This window comes from Pongo abelii, chromosome 18, assembly GCF_028885655.2.
Source record: "Pongo abelii isolate AG06213 chromosome 18, NHGRI_mPonAbe1-v2.0_pri, whole genome shotgun sequence".
NCBI classification, from domain to species: Eukaryota; Metazoa; Chordata; class Mammalia; order Primates; family Hominidae; genus Pongo; species Pongo abelii.
The window spans coordinates 88,608,427-88,623,917 of NC_072003.2; the positions used below are offsets into that span (position 1 = coordinate 88,608,427).

Consider the following 15,491-nt stretch of genomic DNA (forward strand, 5'->3'; position numbering starts at 1 on the left):
GGTCTGGGCAGCCACCCAGGGGGCCCTCCTGGGAGGAGCTGAGGGTTCACAAGCCTCCCAGAACCAGTCCTGTCCATGGGTTCCGGGTGTCTCCTGGTGCCACTCTCGGAGGAGAGCAGCTCCCGCTGTGGGGGCACCTGCCACCCTGCACACTACTGTGTGTCCATCAGCATGTGTCACAGAAAGTGCGTGGACGGACGGCCCTGGAGCTGCTCTGCCGTGACCCTGCCTCACCCCCCAGTGCAGGGACCTTCCAGGTCATCACACCAGCCCCTCAGCCAGTGAACCCTCCCTCCCATCACCGTCTCTACACAGACCCCCACCTGCCCCATGGCCCCCAGCTCATGTTTGTGGCTCGCCAGCTTTTCCCCAGACCCAGCTCTGGAGCCCACAGGCGTGGCCGATGCAGAAACCTCAAGAACGTGTGTTGTGAATGTTGGGTGCACCCACGTTGCATTTACTTAGCAGGGTCAGTTCAGATGCACAGGGGCCACGTGCAGAATCCAGAAGTTTCTGGACAATTTTCAGAAGAATAGGCTGCCTCCTCCCCGCAGCCTCTGGGAAGTAACAGTCGTAGCCCAGCAGTGTCTGGCCTAAACTTACCCAGAACATTCTGCCCCCAGAATGCACGTCTGAAAGAGTGGCCAGAAACGAGTGTGCCGGGCAGGAGGCCAGCCCCATCTCAGGCTCACGTACCTCGGGCAGGAGGCCAGCCCCATCTCAGGCTCACGTGCCTCGCGGACAGTTGGACGTGGCCTGGGGCCCCTGCTCACTTAAGCATGTCGCCCACCAAGCTTGTCTGAGGCCACAGAACAGCGTCCCAGCCCTGTTTTCCAGGACGGGTGGGTGCCCCAGTCCACGGCCCTACCCCACCCGAACTCCTGCCTCATGGTGTGGCCTTGTGCATCCCCATGGCCTGACCCCAAGAGCAGGCAGAGGAAGGGGCCACGCCCTCCCGCCGGAGGCCTGGACCCAAGGGAATAGCACTCAGAGACTACAGTCCAGACGTTTGTGTCTAGGCCTTGCTAGTAGCTAAGGAAATGACTTCTGTTGGGAAAAGGTCAAATTTAACATAGAAATATTTTTACTTAATTCCACTAATTTTACGTTTGCATCTCTCTCCTTTAATCCTGAAACTTTTGATTCCTAAAAAGTTCACATAATCATTTGCTTTATCCGATAGTATATATCAAGATATCATGCTTTCAAAATAATGAGAGTAACTCTGCTGACAATACCACAAACTACAGAAAGCCTGGAGCTCATTGACCAGAAACTGCAGAAAGCCTGGAGCTCGTTGACCAGAATACGGTGCTCCAAGGATATGTGGTTGAATGCCGTGTTCTAAAGTCACGAGTGACTCTCCATCTGGTCCCTGTGCCAGGCCGGTCGGCCTTCGTGCACACAGTCCGCCAGTGCCCAGCCAGGCCCCTGGTTCCCCTCTGCTCCACCAGACGAGAACACGCCCATCCTGGAGGGAACTCATCCTCTCCTCCCTCCCCATTAAAGCCCAGTTTATTCCCCATCTTGGCCTCTGGTGCTGACCTGGCCTCTGGAGACACAGGCTGGGGGGGTGCTGTTTGTGAAGTCACCGTGACTGAGCTCCATGAGGATACCACAGTCCCACATGGCTGGCAGCGCTCACCCCGCACACCCTGCCCCTTGCTGGGCGGCTCCATGCCACACAAGTTAGACCCAGGAGCAGGTGCCCTGGGAGCAGGCTGCCACCAGCTGGGTCAGAAGCCCCTCTACATGCCTGGTGCCTTTGACCTCCTAGGGAGGCTGGCTTGAATCTGAAAAGTCACCAGCTCTGACCCCAGCCAGACACAGGGGTGCTGCCAGGAGCTGCTCCCAGGCAGGTGGCCCAGCTTCTCTCAGGCACCAGGGGATGGCGGGACTCCTAGTGACCCCCAAAGCTGTGGCACCGTGCCTGCTGCTGCCAGCAATTCCCACACACAGCCTGTGGCAGCCGCTGCCCCGTCCTTTCTGCCCCTCCCTCATCAGGGGCCAGGGTGAAACCCCTGCCGCCCTCTGCCTTTCCTCCACCTGCGGCTTCCCTGGCAGGGAGACCATGGGCCCAGCTCCTGCCTCCTCCATTCGTTCAACAGATAGGGCCCGGGCCAGCAGCCCAGGCATTAGGCTGGCAGATCCACTGAGGCCTAGATGCCCCCCGGGACAGGCCAGGCCTGAGGCAGCTCAGGAGTGCCAAGCTGGGCCCACATTCCCACCCAACAGCAGCCCTTGGGGCTGCCTTCCTGCCAGGTGTCCAGGCCCAACACAGAAGGCCAAGCCTGCTCTGCCTCAGTTTCCCTACTCTGTGAACTGCAGCTGCTGCTCTCTCCGGGCCCTTCTAGCCCTGACCAAGGAGTGGGGGCTTTGTTCCCTCGGGAGTCCTGTCCATGGGGACTGGCCACATACACACCACACAGTGCCCTCCCACCTGGACTCTGTCCTGGTGGCACCAGGGTCACGAGCAGGAGCCTCGCGACCCACGCAGCACCAGACACAGCATAGAGCGAGGCAGTGGGCGGCATGGCAAGCGCTGTGGGCACCACTGACCTGGAGGAGCCACGGCTCCCGGACCCTCGTGTCAAAGCTTCCGGCCTCCTTTGCTGGGAGGCTGAGAGGAGGTTCTGGTGCAGAATAGCAGCTTGTTGCCGGCCATGGTGAGAAGGTGGTGAGTGTGCCGGCCACTGAGTTAACCATCAGTAACAGATGTGTGCAGACAGGTGTGGACCACAGGTATGTATGTCACACACACACCTGCATATGTCACATGTGTGTGTATCTCACACACACACCTGCATACACCACAGGTATGTATGTCTCACACACACACCTGCATATATGTCTCACACACACGCCTGCATATATCACATGTATGTGTCTCTCACACGCCTGCATTCACCACATGTATGTCTCACACACGCCTGCATATATCACTTGTGTCTCACATGCCTACATACACCACAGGTGTGTCACACACAGCTGCATACACCACAGGTATGTGTGTCTCACACACATACCTGCATATATCACATGTATGTGTCTCACACACAAGCCTGCATACATACATGCACATGGACACCTGTGTGCACACCAGTCCCTCCCTCCCCCGTCATCATCAGGCTCAGCCGGGCCTGTGGTTATCACTTCCCCGAGGCAGCTGCAATGGGGCCCCGGCTCCCCCCACACTGTGCATCTGATCAGGTTGGGACTCGCTCAGGTAGCTCTCATCACAAGGTCCTTGTGCACTGTTGCGGCTGCTCTTGGTGGCCCTTCTAGAGCCTTCCTGAGCCAGAGCAGACTCCCACTCCCCCCCCAGGCCCCCTGGGAGTCGATTCTGTCCCCTCCTTCCTGGCCGCAGAGCAGGTCAGTGCAGCCGCTTTCCTGCCTGGAAGAGTAAAGTGGACCCTGTGTGAAAACATTGACGACGTCGCGAATGAGCAGCTCACCAAATTGATCAATACGAATGATCACGCCCCACGTGCTTCTCCTCAGCAGCCACAAGAGAGACGAGGTCACTGGAGGATAAACATCCGTGACTGCGCCTCATGATCCATCACGCCCGACGGCCGCAGCCTCCCCTGCCAGCTGCCGGCACAGCCATGAGCATGGCTCAGGAACGCGCTGTTGTCGCGGGATGGACGATCGCAGTAGCAGCGTGGGGTCCATCTGCCTCTCTCTGAGCAGGAAGCCTGCAGGTCCCCACAGGCGGGTGCACGGAAGGGGTGGGTCCTGGGTCCAACAGGCACCCTCTGAGCACCAGCCCCTCTGAGGGTGGGCGGAGGGTGCTGCCGCAGGTCCTCACATACCCAGCGCACACTCACCCCACACTGGAGGCGCCTGCCAGGTGCTGACACCCCTTGAGGTGCCTTCCCGGGGTTCTCACACCCACTGAAGGCAGCGTGCTCAGCCTGCTTTGCACATGAGCAGCTGAGGCAGGTGAGTTGAGGGCGAAGGTGTGAATCACGGGCTTGGGGCCAAAGCCCAAGGTCGTCCCCTCTGGCCGGCAAGCTCAGGCTCACACGGGGAGCCACCAGGCTGGACTGGGTGCAGCTTACGGACCTGGCGCGTGCTGTGGGCGTCGGGCCGTGGCTCCTCCATGCAGTACTTACACTGCTGTCTGCAGATCGCACCTAATCAGGAGGGAATGGTCCAGGCAGGTGGGCAAGGCCACGGCTTGGCCAGGTAAGGCTGGGAGGGCCCAGGATGGATGTGCATTGAGCCAGGCAGGAGATCTGGAGAGGCGGAGGGGATGGGGAGGGAGCGCCATGCAGATTCCGCTCGGTCCTCAGGAGCTGAGCCTCACCCTGGGAGTCTCAAGGAGGGTGTCCCCCGGCCTTAGCGGGCAGCCAGGGCCAGCACATGGTCTGTGGCAGCCAGTCTCAGAGGTGGCCTGGTTCGCAGTCTTGCTGGATGGAGATCCTCAGCTCCTAGGGCAAGGGCAGGTAGGGTGGGGCCGCCTCGGTCAGCTGATAGGAACTGAGCTGAGAAGGCTGCGAGCCGCCGAGTCGCCCTAACGGCAGGGTGGTCCTGCAGGCAGTACTGAGCCCGCCCTGCTGGGCACCCCACAGCCCCTGTGGCTCTCCAGCTGCCACTGAGGCCGGATGCCCCATGAGGAGGCTCCCATCTGTGGGTGGCAAAATGACGGCCCCGAAGACCCCCGCTTCCTCTCCCGAAGACCCCCGCTTCCTCTCCCTGGGACCTGTGGGTTCACACAGCAGTGGGGACCTGTGACTGTGGATGGCCCATCAGCTCCCTCAACAGGGAGGCTGCCGTGGGTGACCCGCGAGGGCACAGGGTACCTCCGTCCTGCTGAGTGGAAGAGGGAGGCCGTGGCAGAGGCGGGCGTGAGGGGGACTGGCCCACCGCTGCTGGCTTCGTGAGGGGCCCCCAGCCAAGGAAAGGCCTCCCAAAGCCGGAAGAGGCCTCCCAGGAGCCTCCAGAAGGAACTTTGGTGTTGGTGGAATCCGATGTGAGAGGACACGCGGGCGACCTGTCTTGGGTCACGCCGGTTCCCGGTCCCCACACCAGCCCGCCCTGGGCGGGAACCCTAAGAGGAAGGGACGGGCCATCGCGGGGCTCTCCCGGAAACCCGCCCCAGGTGCCTCGGTCCCTGCGTCAGTGCGGGGTCTCGGTGGCCGCCCTGCTGGCTCCGGGCACTCCCTCCGCCTTCCTGCCACGCGGCTGGTCCTCCCTGGGCTGGGCTGAGGCACCCTCCATGCCCACCCGTCATACCCGGCAAGAGCTGGGGGCGTGAAGCCAGGCCCAGGTGGGCTGTGGCGGCATCCAGGTGGAAGGACGTGGAGGACTCGGAGGCGGAGGGGTCTCCAGGGCAGGGCAGGGCCGGTTCCCTGGGGCATCTGCTGTGTCCAGGAGCCCGGCGCTGCCACTGGCCTTGCCCCAAGGCCCAGCTCTGCCCTTCATCCCCTCAGCACCTCCCCCTGCCTTCCTTCCATGGGTCCTAAGCTGTGGCAAGTCCTTAAGTTGGGACAGCAGGCACCAGCCCCGCCCCCAACAGGTCACTCGGCGGCTAGGAGCCCATGTCCTCGTCAGTGACACAAGAAAATGGTGCAGTCATGCGAGGGCATGAGAGGGTCCCGTGGAAGGCACGTTCCAGAAGGTTCCATCCCATGGAAGGCAAGTTCCAGAAGGTTCCGTCCCGTGGAAAACACGTTCCAGAAGTTTCCAGCCCGTGGAAGGCACATTCCAGAAGGTTCTGTCCCGTGGAAGCTACGTTCCAGAAGTTTCCGTCATGTGGAAGGCACGTTCCAGAAGGTTCTGTTCCATGGAAGGCACGTTCCAGAAGGTTCCTAGCCCAGCTCCCGGCACAGGCTGCAGGCTCAGCAGAGGGGTCCTCTTCTTGCCCGCAGTCCCTGACCAGTGGGCTCCCCAGGGCCCTGTCCAAGCTGGGATGGGTGGAGCTTGGTGCCTGCAGGCCAGTAAGCACATCTTCAGAACCCATGGCGCTCCCAGGCTGGCCCAGGGCCTTAGGAGCACAGGGTGGGTACAGGACCCCAGGCTCTACCAGCCAGGCCCTGACCATCCTGGGCCAGCCGCTGCCCCTGTTCTGCATCCGCCCCTGTGTGATGCAACCTCCCTGGTGACACCCATCCCAGCTTCATTCCCCTGTGGGCCCTGCTCCAGTCTCCCTGGGACACGTGGGCGCGTGTGTGAGTCTGCATCAGCGAGCATGAGTGCAGCGTGTCACATATACATACACGTGGGCGCACCTGCACACCCGTGCGTCTCAGAGGAGTGAGACGGACTCACACATGGTGGCCCCAGCCACACCCTCAGTCCTCTCCAAAGCACAAGCTGGTGCCCACCCAGGCAGCCCCTCGTCGTCGGCTCACAGGGCACGCCCCCCATTGCCAGTCTGACCAGACGCTCACAACCATTCAGTTATTCTAGCCACGGAGTCGTCAGTCTCCTTCATTACCGCCTGCCGGCCCTCCTCTGCCACACAGCGAAGCTCGTTAATACAGCAGCAACGTGAGCAGCACGTGGTGCCTTTAATGCATCAGCCGCATGCCCATATTCCCACCTCATGGGGAACAGCCACGTCTTAGCTAGAAAAAAGATGACACCCTACACCAGCTGAATGGGCTGCGCGTGCACACACCCCCACACACGCGCACACACCCCCACACACGTGCACACACACATGCTGACAGGTGTGCCCATATGTGCACATGCACACACACAAATACGCACGCACAGCACACACACACAGACACATAAGTGTCCATAAACAACACAGATCTGGCCTCAGAGCCACCCTCCAGGTTCGGCTGCCCTGGGCCCCAGCATGTGGTGACAGCCACAGCAGGATCAGAGCAGCCTCAAGGCCCTTCAGGAGCCGGCAGAGCTGGCCACAGGCTGAGCTTGGGGAGGTGGGCCCAGGCCCCGGACCCACGCTTCCTAATCGGTGGGCAGAGTCCACGCAGCCCCTCCCAGTCTACACGGAAGCCCACGTGTCCACCTCCCGCTTCTGCTGTCCCCAGGAGAGTGAAATCTACTAATGTGGATTAAGAACATTTTTAAAATAAAAAAACATTTTACACATTGAGGATGGAAGAGAGAAGATTACGGCCAACCAACCCCATGCACTTCCCCGCCCAGGTTCATGGAGTCTGAGCCCTCCTGAGCTTCTGGGCTCTGTCACCAGGTGGACGCCTTCCGCAGCCCATGGGGCTCGCTGCTCACGGGGGCCCCGAGGCCTGAGTGATATCATGGGTTTAGGTTTCAGTGCTGGCACGTGTGGCCTGCAGAACTCAGCTCCTCTGTGAGGGATATTTCGGTTCCTGTGGGGCCCGCAAAGCTCAGGCTCCTCTGTGAGGGATGTTTTGGCTCCTGTGTAGCCCACAGAGCTCAGCTCCTCTGTGAGGGATATTTCGGCTCCTGTGGGGCCCGCAGAGCTCAGCTCCTCTGTGAGGGATGTTTTGGCTCCTGTGTGGCCCACAGAGCTCAGCTCCTCTGTGAGGGACATTTCGGCTCCTGTGGGGCCCGCAGAGCTCAGCTCCTCTGTGAGGGATGTTTCGGCTCCTGTGTGCTGACTCTGCCTCGCCTGGTTGTCCTCAGGTCACTCTGTGGGGTGTGCACTGACCCCAGCCAGTGGATGCTCCCCGTCCAAGAGCAAAGCTACAGTCGGCTGCAGGTGCAGCCTCTTTTGCACAGTGGAAGAATTTCTCCAGAAGATATTCCTGCGAGTGGAGTCACTGGATCGTAGGCCCAGATGTCTTCTACTTACTTGATTTTGCCTGATGCCTTCCAAGGAGGCTGTGCACAGTGGGTGTGAGACGCCCCATCTCACCAATGGGCCAACATCCCAATGGGAGATGTTGAGTTTTCACCGCGGTGCTGAGTGTGACGTGGAATCTTCTTATTTTAACTTGTATTTCCCTCATTACAAGTTAGGTGGAACATCTCAAATATGTTTCTGGGCCATTTGATTTTCCTGCAAGTCGCCTGTTCCAGTTCTTTGCCCATTTCCTGTTGGGCTGGTCAATATTTTTTGCGATTATACGTTGGATACGTGGCTGGCCTTTGGCTTGCCTTTGACCTCGTTTGTTCTATCGAAGCATGTGCAGAGTTGTTAAATTTTAATGTATTCAAATGCATTAATCTCTTCTTTCTTTTTTTTTTTTTTTGTTTTATTTTTTGTTTTTTGTTTTTTTGAGACGGAGTCTCGCTCTGTCGCCCAGGCTGGAGTACAGTGACACGATCTCGGCTCACTGCAACCTCAGCCTCCCCACTTCAAGCAATCCTCCTGCCTCAGCTTCCTGAGAAGCTGGGACCACAGGCATGTGCCATCATGCCTGGCTAATTTTCTTTTAAAAATGTTGTAGCAATGGAGCCTGGGCTCAAGCCATCCTCCCACTTCAGCCTGCAAGTAGCTGGGACCACAGACATGTGTCACCGCCGTGCCCAGCTAGCCTTTAACATTTTTAAATGCTATAAGATCTGCAGGGTTTTTTTCCAACCAAGTTTATAGCTTTTCACCCCACGGATCCCCCGAGGCCATGACAGGCAGTGACCTCCTTGGGGCACCCGCAGAGTCCTCCTGGTCATCTTGGGAGGGCTTGTCCAGTTTCAGTTTTGTTTGTTTACTAGGCTTTGTTTTACAGTCACTAGTTAAATTTACTAACATTTTTCAACTTCTTGTCTCAAGGGACTTCATTTTAATAAATAATATCTTTTTTCTTTTCTTTCTTTCTTTCTTTTTTTTTTTTTTTTTGACGGAGTGTTGTTCTTGTTGCCTAGCCTGGAGAGCAGTGGCACGATCCCGGGGTGTGGCTGCTCAGCCTGGAATCCTGGCCCTGGGGAAGGCTCCGGACCTGTCCGATGGTTTTTGAACCGTCCTGGGTGCAGGCCTCTTCCTGGGCCTCCCCTGGTCCAAGTCCACTCTGTCTGGAGAAAGAGGATAACAGGAATGGCTGGGCCCTGGAGCCCTGATCCCCCCATAGCTTCCCCAGGATGGCCCAGCCTTTCTTCCCAGCCCTGATGGCCACAGAGCCCTGCCTGTGGGCCAGGCCTGGAGGGGTCATCTGAGGGGTCGCTGAACAGCGCCTCTCCCACCAGCAGCTGGAGACGGAGATTAAACGCAGGGAGACCGGCGGGGTCAGCTAAATTGATTCTATTACAGTGACTGATTTAATCTGAATGGTCGTTACTGTGATTTATATGGCTGCTTGGGATTCTTTGCTTCCAAATTTGTCTCCCGTCCACTTGATATTGATTGAAAGACGATGGAGAAGGTGGGGAGGGGCGGGGCTGCCTGAGCTGACTCAGGGACCCCTAACCCCTTCCTCTCTGCCCCGATTGCGGGGGTGCGAAGCACAGCCGTGCTGGGAAGAGCAGGAGGCAGCGGAGAGGACCTGGTGCCCTCTGTGTCCAGCACACGCCCCCTGGCTTCTGCCCTCCCTCCCACCCAGCTCTGGCCCAGAAGCGCCTGCCACCAGGCAGCCCATCCTTCCAGAAGCTTCTAGCAGATGGGACCATCCTCTCCCAGCCCTGGCCCTGGCCGGTCCCCACAAAGGGCAGGGTGTGGAATGACCCAGGGTAATACTGGGCTCTTCCGATGACGAGGCCGGAAGCTCAAAAAGCCTCTCTGAGAACTGGGGGCCTTACCCCAAGTTTCTTCGTGTCCAGGAATCAGAACTGAGAGCTGCCAGCTCCTGAGGCAGCCCTGCCCTCCACAGGTGCCAACCACCACCCAGGAGACGGGATGGTAGGAACAGTAAGAGGTGGTCAGGAGCCAGCCACCCTGGCCTCCTCCAGTCTGGGCACCATCCAGCTCCAAGAGCCAGGCTGGGTGGCCAGGGGGCCGCCACTGCCCCAGGGCACAGGCCACCTTCGGGGACACTGGGGATGAGGCAGAGACCTGGAGTGCAGGCCAGGCGGCAGCCCCCTGGACTATAGATGCAGCCAGGGTCCCTTTAACTCCCATCCCTACCCCGTGCCCTTCTCCCTGCCCAGGAGCTCCTGTCCTTGCAAAGGGCAGCACCCCCGCCCGCCCTCCCTGGGCAGCCAGCAGCTCTTACTGTCCTCTCCTGGGTGGTCAGTGCCTGTGGCTGACGGGGAGGACAGGTTTTGGGGGGTCCGCCCTGTGCTTCCCGTCACACGACCCTGTCACAGGACCCGGTCACACGACCTTCCTTCCAGGGCCCCAGAGCTCGCGGAGCCCCTCCTCCCCTCTGCAGCCCCTTCCTGCTCCCTCTTGCCCCGCCCCCCTCCTGTCACAGTGTTGAGTTATGGGGATAAAGGACAGAGACAGAGGCCTGGGGCACTGAGGGAGGGACAGAGACATCCACGCAGCGGGGAAGAGGACAGACGTCCGGAACTGGGTAGAGACGGGCCTGCCGTGGGTGGGATTTGCTGGGGACACAGACCCACGCAGCAGGGGAGAGGACAGATGTCCGGAACTGGGTAGAGATGGGCCTGCTGTGGGTGGAATCTGCTGGGGAGGGGAGCGTTCGCATGGTGCGGGGGGCTGGACAGCCACTCTCTCCGGGACCACAGCTGTCTGGGCTGGGGCAGGACAAGGCCACCCATGCCCCACTTGCCCTTCTGGGGTTCAGCCAAATGAGGCTCCCGCCCCCATGACTCACAAGGCAGCTGGGAGCTCTGGCACTACCCTTGGGGATGGTCAGACTTCACCACACCCGGCTGCTGTGGACTCTAGGGGCCTTGAGGGGTGTGGGCCACTCCACTGTCAGCCCCAGCCCCATCCCCAGCCACAGCCTGTCTTGGGAGGGTGCTGTCTGGGGGCCGTTGCAGCTTATGGATCCCTGTGAAAGCCTGAGCATCGGGAGCAGCCTGGTGACCTCCACTCTCTGGTTCCCCCAACGGTGCTGTCCCACGTCCCCATCTCTGTGGCCAGCTCCGCCCACTCAGCCTCAGCCTTGCTGGGGCCTGGCCCGACCTCAGGAGTCCCTGCTGGCCTGGCCACCCTTGCGCCTTCGCCTCAGCCATTGGGGAGGCTGGGGTGGTCTCAGGGCTAACGCCAGGTGAGACCTCAGGTTAGTTGCCCCCATCCCCCTTCCCAGTGCTGGGGCCAGGGGAAGGGAGGTGGGCGTGGACCACACTTGCAGCCCTTCCCTGGGGCATGCCTGGCTGCTGGCCTCCCTGATCCCTGCCCGGGTTGGGGCTCCAAGGGCAGGAAGTCAAGGCGTCCATGCTTGGTGACAGTGCTGGGCCGGCCTGGAGTGGGCAGACATGTCCAGCGTGGAGACGGAAGCAGGGAAGGGCCCATCGTCCCCTCCCAGCTCTGCCCTGAAGACCCTCCAGCAATAGGAGGAGCCCGCTGCCCCTCCCCCACCCGCCTCCACTGGCGTCCCTGGAGCCACACTGCCCCCTGCCGGGGCTGGCGGGTGTGACAGGCCACCAAGCCACCAGCCCTGAGCCCGCCAGCCCTGAGCCCGCCAGCCCTGACCCCGCCAGTCCTGAGCCCACCCGAGCTCTTACGGCTGCGCCTTGAGCCACTGCCTGGTTAGCTCCTCTGTCACTGTGGGGGGATGGGACGCAAGACCAGTGTCAGGGTGGCCGGGCAGGACAGGACCCCACTTCCCCAGCTCAGGGACAGGCCTGAGGGAGGCCCGGACAGGCCCGCCACCCCCTGATCCCTCTGTACCCAACTCCCTGTAGAGCCAGGACTCACCATCAGGCTCCAGGGACCTGCTGTCCCCAGGTCCTCAGGAGGGCCAGCACCACCCCCCCACCACCAGCAGCCCCTCCTGTCCAACATGTCCGTCTGTCTGTCTGTCCGTGTGTTTTGAATGCCCAAGATTTTTTAAACAGACTTGTCGAATATTCTTTTCATGTGTGTTGCAGGGGAGGTCAGGGGCTTCGGAACAAAAACGGCACCCCCATACCTGATGGGGCTCCTCTGAGCCCACCTGGACTGACCCCTTGTGGCCGCCAGGCGCAGCTGGTGGCCTGAATGTGGGGGCAGCATCACCCCTGAGTCCAGAGAGCCAGAGCACAGCGGGATCCAGGAAGGCCCCAGGTACAGACATTGCCTGGCTTCCTCCACGCCCCGAGATCCAGCTGTGTCTCCTCTGTCCCGGGGAAACTTATGGGCGAAAGCCCCTCTGCAAGGCCCACTACCCAAAGCCAGCCACAGGTGCTCAGGCCAGGGCTCAGGGGCTGTGGGGCTCAGGGGCCGTGGGGGCTGGTGGCCCCAGCCCTTCCGGATCCACTCCCCACCCCTCACTCACTCCATGGGGACCTTCATCTGCCTAGATGGGCTGGTCTGTGCTCTGATGGCCCCAGGACTGGGTGTCGGCCTCACCCCAGCGCCCAGGCAGCCTCCCGGCCAGAGCAGAATGTTGGAAGGGCATGGCCCATGGCTCCCGGCCAGGGCCCACCTGTGTTTGTCTCCTCACCCCGGCCTCCTCCAGCCTCAGGCCCTGCCTGTCAGACAGAGCATCTGCCCAGGGGGTCCTCAGAGAGCAGTTGCTACCTGCAGAGTGAGTCCCCAGAGCCCCTGCCACAGGCACCCCAGCCTCAGGTCAGGTCTGGAATGGACACAGCCCCCAGACCAAGACCAGGACCTCCTCACACTGGGATCCCCTCCCTTGGTGTCGGGTGCCACCCAAACTCCCTGGACGTCTCCCCTCTGCCCTCCACGCCCTGCATCCTGGGTAGGAGCTGCCTTCACACCTGCTAACCCCTGCCCTCCAGCCCCCACTGCCTTTCCGGTAACGGGGCTGTGTCTGGCCTAAGCCCTGGGCCTCCATACGGCCCCTGTCCAGCACACCTTGCTCAACCCCAGCGTCCTGCATCACGCCTGCCTCTTAGTGTTTGGGGTGTGCGTGTGTATTTATACACTGTAATTACATAAATACAATTTAATAATCGAGGGTCAAGTGCCGTTACTGCACTGTGCGATTACAGAATCACTCCAGAGCAGGCACCAGGGCGTCTCCGCTGAAAACCGGCACCCGCCTGCATCTATCGTGAGAAAGCTGGAAAGTCCTCAGCCCACCCTGGAATGCTGCCTGCGGTGTCGGGAGGAGCAGCCCAGGGCTGGGGGGTGGGGGGACCTCTGAGACATCCAAGACTGCAAGGCTCCTGGGGGGTCCGGGACCCTGTTTGTTGTCCCCCAGTTTCTCATACTGTGGAGAGGAAATAGGGTGGGAACTGAGGCTGTGGACCAGGGAGCCCCCTCTATACCTCGGCCAGCCCCACCCCCACCCCACGCCCATGAGGCGCATCCCCTGAGCTGGAAAGTTGAGGTGGGCAAGGCAGAGGGCAGGAGTGATGGGGGTGAGTCCCAAAGGCTCAGGACTGCAGACTCTGGAAAAAGGAGGAGAAGGCCCAGAGTGGGGTCCTAGCTGGAGGCTTGGGGTGCAGAGGGAGGGTCCGGCGTCTCCAGGTCCACCAAGAAAGAGGAGGGCTCTTCTAGGGTTGATGGTCCTGCAGCCGAAAATGTACCCCTGCTCCCCACTGCACAGGACCTCCAGACTCAGGGTACCCAGCCCTTCCCTGCCACCTTCCTCTGACACAAGGGGAAACTGAGGCCCGGGGGGAAAACCTCCAGCCCAAGGCTCTGAGCTGGGACTGGACCCAGGCTTCTGCCTCCTGACCTTCCTGCTGCCCTGGGAGCATGTGGAGTGGGGTCCCTCGCTGGGGGCACCTGCCCCTGGGGGATGGCCCGCCAACCAGGGAGCACACCCTCCTGCAGTGGCCAAGCCGGCTGCCTCCCTGGCCCCGCCCTGCATTTGGGGCTCACCCAGGACCTGGCCCAGCTTAGCCTTTCCCTTAGAGACCCCCACATCCCATGGAGGAGGGATTTGGCCTCCGTTTCTTCCTGAGGTGGGTGGGAGGCAGGTGGCTGAAGCAAGGTGGGTGCAGGGTGGAAGCGGAGAGGAGCTGGGGTTGGCAGACGGCAAGCTCCCCAGATCTCTTTCTGGGGGGAGGGCGAGCACTTCTACCTCACCTGCACTAGTCCCATGAGGATGAAAACCAAAAGCACTCAGAGGGCTTCACCTCTATTTTGAGGTCACCGACCACAGAGGCAGGACGGTGGTCCCCAACAGGCTACACCCCAGCCCCAGAGGCCTCCCAGTCTGCAGATGGACTCCCTGCCCTCTCTCATCTTGGAGCAGTGAGCGCTAGGGACAGTCCTGGCCTGAGCCTCCCGGGCAGCCTGGCCTCCTTTCAAGCAGGCCAAGTGCACAGATGGTGCCTGCACCTGCACAGCCACCCGCAGTCGACAGGAGAGCAGAGGCACCGGGTCTGCTCCCATCACAGAGAGGAATGGGCTCCCCAGCCCGGCCCTGGGCTGGTCAGCAACCCCCACTCCCCACCCTGCCTGCTCAAAAGAAAGGGTCCTCCTGCCTCCAGCCCCCTCCACCCTCTCTCCAGGACCTTCCTGACCGTGCGCTGGGCCTGTGCAGGTGTTGAGCCACACCCACGCCCTCCCAGGGGGCGGGGTCTCGAAGGGGAGAGCAGGTGCCACAGTCAACAGGAGGGAGGGCTTCTGGCCGAGGTGGCAAGGAGGCTCCAGGAGGCGGCAGCGTTGACCTTGGGTGTTGAGGGATGATGAGAATGAGTTCTGTAGGAAGGAAGGTGCTCCAGGCAGGGGGCCTCGGGGAACAAGGGGATGCTGGAGGAGGCGCGTGGACTGGGGAAATTGGGGGTGTCCTACGAGCCCCGCTGGTATCAGAGGCGTGTGAACCAGAGCAGTTCCATATTGAATAGGAGCTGGGCAAAATGAGGCTACGAGGAGGTGCGTGGAGGGTGGGCCTAGTGTTCAGTGGGATGCGGGGAGGCGCAGGAGACGCAGCCAGAGCGGCGAGGGGCCCAAGAAAGTGCTCAGGAGGCGTCCCCCGGCAGGGACTGCAGTGCAGACGCCCTGGAGCAGGGGCGAGCCGGGGCCCAAGGAGCAGGAAATGAAGAAGCCAGGAATCCCAGCTGGTCCCTGACCCGGCCGCACCCACCCTGCCTTCCCCACAGCCTGGCTTCTGGCTCTGCTCCCGACGCAGCAGCCGGGGTGTCTCCGACCTAGCCCTGGCCCTGCCCGCCGGAGCCCCGCACAAGCTATCACTCAGCCCTCGGCCCCGCCCCGGCCCCACCCCGGCCCCACCCCGCACTCTCACAAGGTGTCATTCAGCCCTCGACCCCGCCCCGCCCCGCCCGCCCCATCCTCCTCTGGCTCCGCCCCACCAGCCACGTGCGGTCACCGCCCCGCAGGCGCACCTGCGCTGTCACTCAGCCCTCGGCCCCGGCCCCGCCCCGCCTGCCCCACTCGCATATGGGCTGTCACTCAGCCTTCGGCCCCGCCCTAGCCCACCAGAGGCTCCGCCCCACCCGCCTGCCCACACGCTGTCACTCAGCCTTAGCCCTGCCCAGGCCGGCCCTCGGCCCGTCAGAGGCCTCCCTCGTGCTGTCACTCAGCCCTTGCCCCGCCCCTCCCCGCCCCCCTCACACGTGCTGTCGCTGGCCCTGGCCCGCCCCGCGCACTTGCGCTGTCACTCAGC

The 15,491-nt window shown here is 61.4% G+C and overlaps 1 protein-coding gene and 1 pseudogene across 1 annotated transcript; both read left to right on the plus strand.

Moving 5' to 3' along the window:
* LOC129050893 (putative uncharacterized protein encoded by LINC00304) lies at positions 1-7,234 on the plus strand. The gene is given in 4 exon segments (XM_063717323.1): positions 1-4,191; positions 4,530-4,742; positions 5,900-5,945; positions 7,175-7,234. Coding segments are annotated over 4 exon segments (405 nt in total). The 5' UTR covers positions 1-4,105.
* Positions 7,235-11,886: 4,652 nt separating this feature from the next.
* On the plus strand, positions 11,887-12,907 carry LOC100456034 (uncharacterized; annotated as a pseudogene).
* The last annotated feature ends 2,584 nt before the right edge of the window (positions 12,908-15,491 follow it).